This window comes from Myxine glutinosa, chromosome 1 (genome assembly GCF_964187855.1).
Source record: "Myxine glutinosa chromosome 1, kmMyxGlut1.1, whole genome shotgun sequence".
Classification (NCBI taxonomy): Eukaryota; Metazoa; Chordata; class Myxini; order Myxiniformes; family Myxinidae; genus Myxine; species Myxine glutinosa.
Genome location: NC_136261.1, coordinates 269,927,836 through 269,939,989, shown reverse-complemented (window position 1 = coordinate 269,939,989; position 12,154 = coordinate 269,927,836). Strand labels below are relative to the sequence as shown.

Sequence of the window (12,154 nt, the reverse complement as noted above, 5' to 3'; positions counted from 1 at the left end):
AGAAAGAAACACACCTTTCTATATACACTACTCACAATAAGTTAGGGATATTGGCAGGTTCTTCGGTGTGGTTGATTTTGTGTATTAATTATGTTGAAAAAAGTTGTTGGTCCTAATTCTCTGGTTATTAATGAGTGTGAAAAAACACAGCATTCTTGATTTCAATACCCTAACCCAAACCCCTATAAAAAAAAATCAACTCACTCCCACAATATCCCTAACTTATTGTGAGTAGTGTAAGTTCCCACAGTTGACAGTGCATGTCAGAGCAGAAACTCTACCATGAAGTCCCAGGAACTGTCTGCAGAACTCCGAGATAGAATTGTGAGGAGGCAAAGATATGGGAAAGGAAATAAAACCATTTCTAGAGTGTTGAAAGTTCCCAAGAGCACAGTGAGTTCCATCATTAGGAAATGGAAAGAATATGGAACTATCCAGACTCTTCCTAGAGCTGGCCATCTCACCAAACTGATCAACCGGGCAAGAAGGACCTTGGTCAGGGTGGTGACCAAGAACCCAATGACTATTCTGACAGAACTACAGAGTTCCTTGGCTGAGATGGGAGAACCTGCCAGAAGGACAACAGTCTCTGCAGCACTTCACAAATCTAGGCTTCATGGGAGAGTGGCCAGATGGAAGCCACTCCTGAGAAAAAGGCACGTGACAGCATGCCTGGAGTTTGCAAAAGGAGCACGTGAAAGACTGAGTCAAATGATTATGTGGTCTGATGAGATGAAACTTAAATTCTGTCACCTGAATGCAAAGCACTACAACTGGCGGAAACCAAGCACAGTTCATCACCCATCTAACACAATCCCAAACGTGAAGCATGGTGGTGGCAGCATTATGCTGTTGGGATGCTTTTCAGTGACAGAGACTGGGAGACTTGTAAGGATAGAGGGAACAATGGATGGAGCCAAATACAGGTAAATCCTTGAACCTGCTTCAGAGTGCAAAAGACCTCAGACTGTGGTGAAGATTTACATTCCAACAGGAAAATGACCCCAAACATACAGCCAAAGCAACACTGGAATGGCTTCAGAACAAGAATGTGAAAGTCCTTGAGTAGCCTAGCCACAGCCCAGACTTGAATCCCATTGAGAATCTGTAGAAAGACTTGAAGATTGCTATTCACCCGACGCTCCCCATCCAACTTGACAGAGCTTGAGCAAATCTGCAAGGAGGAATGGGAGAAACTCCCGAAATTCAGATGTGCAAAGCTGATACAGACATACCCAAGAAGACTCGACGCTGTAATCACTGCCGCAGGCGCTTTTATGAAGTATTGACTCAGGGAGTTAAATAGTTATGTAAATTAGATATTTCTGTATTTCATTTTTTATTATTTTGTTACTATTCCTAAAAAAAATTCCACTTTTATATTATGGGGTATTTATTATGCGTAGATCATTCACAAAACAAATCTCAATTTAATCCATTTAAAATTCAGGCTGTAACACAAGAAAATGTGAAAAAAGTCAAGGGGTGTGAATACTTTTTGAAGGCACTGTATTGCTGAAGGGATAAACTTTGTTAGTTCTGGGGTTTTCTTTGTATAAATGTTGTTGAGAAAGTTTCTTCAGAAGCCCCCGCCCCCATGTAGTGAAGGTTGAAAGATGCCAAAGTTTGTGTCGTGACGATAGCGTAACAAATGGACTTTTTTTTTTTTTTTTTGTATACAAGATCGAGGCTCGTGAAAGAGCGAACATTAATCACACAAAAAGTCAAACCGACACATAAAACACAAAATAAGGGGAGCGGTAGACAAGATGGGGAGAGAGGGGGAAGGACACAAACACAACATTTGAGAGCAGGGACATCGAGAGAACTGTGGGAGGGAGAGGGCTTGGGGGGAGGTGGGAGAGGTACAAAACATATGGACACTGCAAGGACTTCCAGGAAAGAAGTTGGAATTTGACAAAAAGTGTATCTGGGGTGAATTAGCTGGGGTAGAAAAGATCAAGGTTTTGGATGGGGGAAGATAAGAGATGGTGGTGAACAGCTGTTTTAAAGACCTGGAGGGAGGAGTGGGATTGAAGGGAGTGGGGGAGTTTGTTCCAGGGGTGGGAGAAAAGAGGAATGAAGGAGTGAAGGTGAGCAGAGAGCCTAGATTTTGGCAGTTTAACCATAAGAGGGTTGCTGGCAGATCTTGTGCGACCTGTAGGAATATTCGGGGGACAGAGCACAGAGAGAGCTGGGGGAGCAAGGCCGGAGAGAAGTCGGTAGAAGACAGAAAGACCACCAACCTGCCTGCGGTGAGTGAGTGAAAGGCCCTCGGAGTTAGCTTCATTGCAGAAGATTCCAATGATCCTGAAAGCTTTGGTTTCAACAGCGTGAAGCCGAGCTTGGTGTGAGGCAGCTCTGATTTCCTGTTTGGCATTGAGGACCTCCATCCATTGTTGAGACAGCAGAAGCAACATGTCCAGAGTAGAATGACCTGGTCTGAATCCAAATTGATGATCGGAGATCAAGCCATTGGAGAAGAGGAAGGATTTGATATCCGAAGCAATGATGGATTCCATGACTTTGCTGATAATTGGGAGCAGGCTGATTGGTCTATAGTTGCAAGGATCTGTTTTTGCACATTTTTTGTGCAAAGTAGTAATGTTTGCTGATTTCCAAGATGCTGGCAGATGATCTTGAGCAAAAGAGAGGGTGAAAAGAACAGAGAGAGGGTGAGATAGAGCGGCAGAGCAGGATTTTAGGACCCGTGGGCTGATGCCACCTGGTCCAGTTGCAGAATCAGAGTCGAGGTTTGACAGAAACTTCTCTACCTTGTCAGGAGAGAAGGACACAGAGTCCAGGAGCAGTTGGGTTCGACTGGGTAAGGTGGGAACAGAGAGAGAGATCGGTTTGGGACACAAGATTTTGAGGCAAACACAGAGTTGAGGCATTCGGCTTTGTCACGTGCGGTGTCAACTGTGTAGCCATTTGAGGTAAGGGAGGGGATGGAGGGGGAACAAAACCAGACACGGATTTGACCAGATGCCACCAGGATTTGGAGGAAGGCGACAGGTTTGAGAGTTCATTCTTGCGTGTGGAGAGATAGTGCATCCTGGCACTCCTGAGGGTAGACACACACTTGTTTCAAGCTTGGTGGAAGGAACTGAGATTGCCTTCAGTTGGATTTGCCTTCCAAGAGGCAAAGGCAAATTGTTTCAGGGCAACTGCCTCACCACAAGATTCAGTGTACCATGGACGGGAGGAAGTGTAAGACAACTGAAGACGAGATGGGATAAATCTGTGCATGAGAGAGAGAGAGCAGTTTGCTTTGGAAGAATTCCCAGGATGAGTTGATGTCAGAGGCAGTAGAGATGGGAGACCAGTGCAGATGATTGATGGCTGCTTGCAGACCGTGCCAGTCGGCCTGAGTGAAATGCCAGACTCGTCGGCGCTGAGGAGGCTCTCTGAGAATGGCCAGAGAGATGTCCACTTTAACAAGCACATGATCAGAAGAACCGATTGGAGCAGAAGAAGAGCAGCAGATATTTGCAGGGAAGTTTGACATCACCAAGTCTAGAAGAGAAGACACTCCATTGACTGAGATCCGGGTCGGGAAATTGACAGATTGTGTAAAAGCTTGTGTTATCAATCAGATTGTGTTAAAGTACACTTTGTACTTTAAACGTCCCTCATTAGATTGCAAGGCAGGCAGGATGAACTAGAAGTACGCACACTCGCCTCTGAGCTTTCCAGCCTTGGTTTGAATCCTGACCCAGCTATAAACTGTCATCCGGGTGTTTCACAGGCAGAGTGATTCATGAGTGTTTGTGTCGTCCCACAGATGGACGTTAAACTGGGCGTCCAGTATGCCAGCATCAGTTGGTGGACAATAAGGATGCCACAGTGTCTTTTACAAAGTTTAAGTTATCGCTGAGTTATCACAGTGAGTTATCGCTGACTCTGTGGCCAAATTCCTGTATAACCACCCTGTAAAACCCTTGCCAAGAAACTGCTTCGGCAGCCACGGCACTCTGTAATAGTGTGGAACATCAATCAGAATCAGAGGACGAGATTACAGTTGGGTTAATGGAACAGAGCAGACCAAGGCAGGGGCAATGTTTTGGATGTTAGGTGAGATGTTTTAGTTGTTTGAGGATATATTTGATGGATGGGAGTCATGCGTATACACGAGCATTGAATAATAAACAGATTGGTCCTAAAAAAGTGAAATCTTATGGAGAAGATGATTCTTTGTGTGCAGGGGTTCAACCATTGCCAAAATAATTGGGAGTAACGTTGTGGACTCTCAAGAGTTCGACCACACTGTTCGGATGTGGGTGCTCGAGGAAATCATCGGAGAAAGAAAACTCACGGAAATCATCAACACTGAACATGAGAACACGAAATACCTCCCTGGGCACAAGCTCCCGCACAACGTGGTGAGTAGCTCCATGCAGCCCTCTCAGGCCCTTATGTAAACAAAAATAGCAAGCAAGCACTGTGACATTCATTGAAATGATTGACAGGAAACCTAAATGCTCCCAATTCAAATGTATTAACCCGAACATCAATAGAGGGAACTAGCCGAAACTAAAGGTGGCACTGGATGGTCAATTCGGTCACCAATTTGATTTATGATGGGAAAAATCCATCAACGACAAAGATACTAATGCTCTAGACTTAGACACAAAATATTCAATCATTTCTCTTGCTGTACTCCTTTTTAAGGCCTTCCAAAAAAGGGAGGTCGTTGTGTGTTGGCACGCTGACCAAATAACTCGGAGCTTCTCACCTTTCAAAAAGAATAGGCAATTGTGTGCTGGTATTCTAAAGAAATGGCAGCCAGATTCCTGCTTGTTGGACCGCAACATTTATCAACATTCGAACCTATTTCAATACAATGTAATTCAACTATGTCCATGGCGGGTTATGCCCCAGGTTCGGCGGGCAATTTTTTTTCTTATGAGGCCAATTTTGACAGTCAGCAAGGGATGGTCACGTGATCTGAGTGAGCTCACAAACCAAGTTATGTCTACTCTAGCATCTTTTACCTGACAGGGATGACACACCTTTTTAATAGGCCTTCATTCACATTTGTTCGTACAGCCTTTGGGATGCCGGTCTGTTGTTCTTATAACATGGCCATGAGTGTGAAGATTTGGTATATCTCTAGGGAAAAACATTTTTATATGAACTGTACTTAACTTCTGAGGGTTACTGAACATGTGTTGCTCCTACAGCTGGCGGTGGCAGATCTTCTGGAGACAGTTACGGGGGCAGACATCCTCGTATTTGTGGTTCCACATCAATTTATCCGAAGCATTTGCAAGCAGTTAAAAGACCATCTCACCCCAAATACTATTGGTGTCTCTCTCATTAAGGTATTTCCATAACCACCTCTCATCACCCATCATCACACTCCACACAAAACTTTATTCAATAACTTCATGGATACCTTCCAATATCCTTTAGATTCTTTCCATCTTCATTTACTGTAGATCTTCATGAACTTCCTGACACAGTCAAATTACACACTGTGTTTGTAGCTAGTAATTCAATACCTGTCACAGGGCTTACAGTTGTTTGGCTGGAGTAGTTCCATTCCCTTTCCAGGGTGTCATGGACTGCCAAACAGTGCAACAGCATATACTGGGTGCTTTTCCATTGCCTTTCCAACAGTAGTAATGGCAGGAATTTGGCCACGGTTCCAGTGTTTTGACAAATGCAATCTTTGACATCTTAGGCAGTCAATGCAGATAGATGGTCCAAGGCAATCCAACTTAACATCCCATCTGATGGATGGCTTTGGCTGCACAACACCAGGGTGACAATTTATCATCCAGCCAGGATTAGACTGCAGACCAGACAGGTCAAAAGTGAGTGCTGTTCCTGTTACAAACTATGACAGTGTAGTATTATAGAGTGTGATAGAGTAGGCGAGCAATAACGAACACGGTAGCAAAATTCCAGCTCTAACCCACAGGGGGAATTGCATCAGCAGTGGTAGGATATGCATTTATATTGAGGTTGTTCAGCTGAGGCTGAGCAATGAGAGGTTGAGGCCATTCATTCCTGATTTCTGAAACACCCTGGAACCCATGCCTCCAGAAAACAGATTTATGGATCACTGGCCGCATTTTCCATCCAATTATCATGTAACTTTGTTGAAAATTGTGCATGGATAGGAGCTCCTCTGTTTAAAGTTTTGTGTCAATCGCTCAAGCAGTTGTGGAGAAAATAAATTTTAAAGCAAATAAAGGTGAAAAAGTGAGGGCGGAAGAAAAAAAGTGAGGGCCTTGCCCAACGTTCCACAAAATGGTAAAGGATGGTTGTGCATGCATATTACTAGTTAATTATACCCCATGCATGTGAAGCGAAAAGCGGGGTTAAGCAATAGTTGAGGCGAGACTACCGGAAGTAAGCTGTAACACGTGCCCTTTTGTGGTTTGTTTTCAACGTATCAAATCACGTGACTGTGTCGCGAAGGGTGCACTAACCGGAAGTTACGTAGTTCCGCGGGCGGCTATACAAACATTTCGCATTATCTTTCATAAAACTTTATATTGTTAGAAAGAGAATTACTTCTAGCTTGTCGGAAAGTTAAAATTTTAAAGATCAGACAAGAATTAAGCGAGTTATGATCAAATAGCCGACACCGTTTCCATAATTTCCGGCTGTAACACGTGCCCTTTTGTGGTTTGTTTTAAACGTATCCAATCACGTGACTGTTGTCGTGAAGGGTGCACTAACCGGAAGTTACGTAGTTCCGCGGGCGCCTATTGGTTCATGTCTGTCCGTCCATTTGTCTTAAATCAGTTTATGATCATTAGTTTATGATCGAGGAACAACTTATTTAAATTGATATTATATTTTGAACATGAATCATAACATAAATAGGAATACAAGTCTATCGTTTTGCAGTACCTTGGCTCTGAATTCCTCCCGATCGCGCATGCGCAGAGAGGAGTGAGATATATTTTTTTTACTCTGTCTGCCTGCCTGGCAGTCAAACAAACTTCAAAATTATTCCAAACAGGAAATTTACTGTTTTTAAGGATGTTATAAGTGATACAAACAAGAGACATGAATAACTAATTTAATGTGTTAGATAGGTTGGTGTAATAGATGCTGGGCAAAATGGCGGTAAAACCCGGAATTTATGTATTGACTTGTATATGCCTTTAAAGCTCTTTAAAGCTTTATTTAAATTGAACTAGAAGATAAGACCCATCGCTTCGCTGCCAGGAATACCAATTTTATAGATATACAGTAGATAGATTTACGTATGCACATAAGAGGAACTTTTGAAGTCATGTGTATCATTCCCTCCGTGAAGCACCATGTCGCATCAGTCCGACACTCCTCACATATGGAGAATACAGTGCAGAGGAGGAGGGAAATTCGAACATTTTTGCTCACCCGTACGTAATAAATAGATGGTGTAGTGTCTGGACTGAGGTTTTGAGAGAAAATAAATAAAAATTAACTTTCACCATTTCAAATCGTACGAATAAATTATTTCAATATCAGCTGCTTTTTTGCTCATATCCTTTTCTCACCTGTGTTGCAAGTTCAGCGACCTGCTTTATGATGCTTTAAAAGGCGGTGTATAATCAGAAATCCTGCTTGATAGGGTGATATATTGCTGCTATATGAATAAAATGGAAATGTTGGAAAAAACGTATTGAATTTAGCAAGGGTTTTCTGAATCTAATCGACATGAGAAACGGGATTGCAAGATGAAGGAGGAAAAAAACTGTAAACCATTAATGTATATAGAAACCGGCCCATCTATCCTCACCTTACTCACCCATATCATTCTGTTTGCCAATGTCTAGCATCTGATTGATAACAAGTACAAAAAGTTTTAATTAAAACAAAAGCCGCGTCGATGTTACACAATGCCTAGATGCAGCTGTGCCTATAACGTCGATGTTATAGGCACAGGACATTCCTATTGATTCGATTACTTGATGTTATTTTTGTGCAAAGTGAAAATATATCTCGGCAATTTCCCGTGTGTGGCGACGAATTTTTAATATATCTCGGCATTTTCCCGTCTGTTATTTCATGCGGTGTATGACTGACCATCCGGCGATTTAAAAAATATATATATCTCGGCAATTTCCCGTGTGTGGCGACACGTGAACGAAGCTATGTTCCTCTCTCCACATTATTGTGACGACGTATAAATTAAATATTTTATCGTGACGATTGTCATCAAATGGACGAATTTTTAATATATCTCGGCATTTTCCCGTCTGTTATTTCAGGCGGTTTATGACTGACCATGCCGCGATTAAAAAAAAAAATATCTCGGCAATTTCCCATATGTGGCGACACGTTAACGAAGCTATCTCCTCTCTCCACATTATTGTGACGACGTATAAATTAAATATTTCATCGTGACGATTATCATCAAATGGACGAATTTTTAATATATCTCGGCTTTTTCCCATCTGTTATTTCAGGCGGTGTATGACTGACCATGCCGCAATTTAAAAAAAAAACAATATATCTCGGCATTTTCCCATCTGTTATTTCGGGCGGTGTATGACTGACCATGCCGCGATAAAAAAAAAAAATCTCAATGGACTTGAAGTTACAGGCCTTTGAGAATTCATTTCGTTCTATAAAGGGCAACTTTCATCGGATTTTCTTCACGTTTTTTTTCAACCGAGTCTAAAACAATGTTAGCGACTGTGAAAAATGAAATGATATATCGAATTTGATTTGAAAGAAAACTGTGTGAGAGAGCAAGACACCACGGGCCTACAAAACAGGCCTCAAAGCTATGCGAGTTAATAAAATGGTGGATATTTGTTTATATGAAGCCTCTCCCACAATGGGTGGAGCTATGGTTCACAGAATGGGTGGAGCTTTGAGGTTTTGTCTTCTCTGCAAGAACAACAAGAACAAGTACAAAAAGTTTTAATTAAAACAAAAGCCGCGTCGATGTTACACAATGCCTAGATGCAGCTGTGCCTATAACGTCGATGTTATAGGCACAGGACATTCCTATTGATTCGATTACTTGATGTTATTTTTGTATAAAGTGAAAATATATCTCGGCAATTTCCCGTGTGTGGCGACGAATTTTTAATATATCTTGGCATTTTCCCGTCTGTTATTTCAGGCGGTGTATGACTGACCATGCCGCGATTTAAAAAAAATATATCTCGGCAATTTCCCGTGTGTGGTGACACGTGAACGAAGCTATGCTCCTCTCTCCACATTATTGTGACGACGTATAAATTAAATATTTCATCGTGACGATTGTCATCAAATGGACGAATTTTTAACATATCTCGGCATTTTCCCGTCTGTTATTTCAGGCGGTGTATGACTGACCATGCCGCGATTTAAAAAAATATATCTCGGCAATTTCCCGTATGTGGCGACACGTGAACAAAGCTAAGCTCCTCTCTCCACATTATTGTGACGACGTATAAATTAAATATTTCATCGTGACGATTGCCATCAAATGGACGAATTTTTAATATATCTTGGCATTTTCCTGTCTGTTATTTCGGGCGGTGTATGACTGAACATGCCGCGATTTAAACAAAATATATATATCTCGGCATTTTCCTGTCTGTTATTTCACGTTCCAGTGTGAACTTTTGTGTTCTCTAACGGAACCCCTGTGCGACACAGGGGCGGTGTATGACTGACCATGCCGCGATTTAAAAAATATATATCTCAATGGACTTGAAGTTACAGGCCTTTGAGAATTCATTTCGTTCTATAAAGGGCAACTTTCATCGGATTTTCTTCCCGTTTTTTTTCAACCGAGTCTAAAACTATGTTAGCGACTGTGAAAAATGAAATGATATATCGAATTTGATTTGAAATAAAACTGTGTGAGAGAGGAAGACACCACGGGCCTACAAAACAGGCCTCAAAGCTATGCGAGTTAATAAAGTGGTGGATATTTGTTTATATGAAGCCTCTCCCACAATGGGTGGAGCTATGGTTCCCAGAATGGGTGGAGCTTTGAGATTTTGTCTTCTCTGCAAGAACAAGAACAAGAAGAACAACAACAACAACAGCAGAGGGCACTCTATTAGCAGCGTCTGCGACGCGGCTAACAAGAAGAATAAGAAGAAGAAGAAGCACAAGAACAACAGCAGAGGGCACTCTATGAGCAGCGTCTGCGACGCGGCTAAAAAGATGGTCATCGGAATTGATGGCGAGCATACGTACGCTATCGGACAATTGTTGACAGACAGACGGATGCATGCATGCAGGCATGCCGAGACGAGCTCCTTTTATATTATAGATTATATATTTGAAGACTGGAGAACATAATTTTTTTTTTTTAAAAATGTGGCGGACACGAAAGCCCACTGGCGTGGTGACATCATTCCGCGCACCAAGTGGGCGACGGCCACGCCCGAGGGGCAGGCGTGGCCTGAGGATATACACGGGGCACGCAGCCCGGAGCGCGCTTGTGTTACAGTGAGCTCCTCAAATAAAGACGCTTATAATTATAAGTTACTGCTTGTCCGCTTCCTCCTTGCTCGCAAGCAGCGCGCGTAACGCCGCGCTTTACTGGTGACCCTCGACGTTGGATCTGCCGGAGTGATCCTTCCACACACGACGCCATTGCCAGGGCCAACAACGCAATGTCGATTAAACTTCCCGAATTTTGGGAGGCCCAGGCCGAAGTCTGGTTTGTCCAAGCCGAAGCCCAATTTCAGCTTCGGCGCCTCACCGGCGACGATACGCGCTACTGCCACGTCGTCGCCTCCCTCGGGCCCGGCACGCCCGCTCGAGTTGTGTCCGTCCTTCGCCACCCACCGGACGGCCATAAGTACGAGGCACTCAAGCGGCTACTCCTAGCCACGTTCGGCCTCACGGACGACGCACGGGCCGACCGCCTCCTGGATCTCCCCGAGCTCGGCGACACGCGCCCGTCGGTCCGAATGGACCATATGCTGTCACTGTTGGGCGACGAAGCCCCCGGTTCTCTATTCCGGGCGCTTTTCCGTCGCCAACTTCCAGCGCAGGTTCGCCTCGTGTTGGCCGGGACCGTGCTAACGGAACCCCGAGCATTGGCAGCCGAGGCGGACAGGTACTTCGCGGCTTCGGACACGCGGGCGAGAGCCGGTGGGGCCGTCACGGACCTCGAGGCTGATGCTGCTGATGATGCTGATCCACAGCATCAGCTTACACAGCATACGCAGCATGCTGTTACGCACCTCGTGACCGCCGCCACCCGCCATGCCCCGCCCACCGCCGCGGTGAAAACCGCCACCGCGGGGAAAACCGCCAACTCCACCGGCCTGGCGCAGCCGGCCGCACTCCTCCAGCTCCACCACCTGGTGCTGGTTCCACGCCAAGTTCGGCCACGAGGCTCGGCAGTGTCATCCGCCATGCTCCTTCAACAGGTCGGGAAACGCCCGGGCCGGCGCTCAATAGTGGCGATGAGCGCCGGCCGTTCGAACAGCCTGCTGTTCATAACGGACACCTTATCCGGGCGCCGTTACCTGTGCGACACAGGAGCGCAGGTGAGTGTCGTTCCTGCCGGTACGTCGGACAAGCACGCCGCGGGCGGGGGCCCCGTGCTGCTTGCCACGAACGGGACGCCCATCCGTACGTACGGAAAACGCTGCCTCTCTCTGCGGTTCGGAGGGCAGGTTTTCCGATGGACGTTCGTCACCGCCGACGTGCCCATGGCACTGCTTGACGCGGACTTCCTGTGCGCTAATGGGCTCCTGGTCGACATAAAGCGCACACGTCTTGTCCAGGCCGAGACGTTCAGTTCGCTCGCTTGTGCGCTGCCCAGCTCGTCGAGCAGCTCAACGAGCGGCTCGCCGAGCGGCTTGCCAAGCGGCTTGCCGAACGGTTCGGTTCCGGCCACGTTGATCTGTATGCTTCCGGCAGCGGACGAATTCACCCACCTCCTCGCCGGCTTCCCGGCCCTCACGCGGCCCACCTTCTCGGCGGGGGCCGTCAAGCACGGGGTGGCCCATCACATCCCCACCGTCGGGCCACCGGTCTACGCCCGGGCACGCCGCCTCGAGCCGATGAAGCTGGCAGTGGCAAAAGCGGGGTTCACTACCCTGGAGCGACTCGGCATCGTTCGGCGCTCGGAGAGTGCTTGGGCGTCGCCGCTGCACATCGTGCCGAAGCCCGGCGGGGGATGGCGTCCGTGCGGGGACTATCACCGTCTCAATGACGCCACCACTCCCGACCGCTATCCCAT

At 45.7% G+C, this 12,154-nt stretch overlaps 1 protein-coding gene across 1 annotated transcript in view; it reads left to right on the top strand.

The window, feature by feature from the left end:
- Positions 1–12,154, top strand: part of LOC137437411 (glycerol-3-phosphate dehydrogenase [NAD(+)], cytoplasmic) — a 78,585-nt gene that overhangs the window by 19,289 nt on the left and 47,142 nt on the right. Inside the window, exons 2-3 of the mRNA XM_068131725.2 lie at positions 4,205–4,382; positions 5,184–5,324. Coding sequence (XP_067987826.2) covers positions 4,205–4,382; positions 5,184–5,324 — 319 coding nt within the window. The remainder of the gene's footprint in view (positions 1–4,204; positions 4,383–5,183; positions 5,325–12,154) is intronic.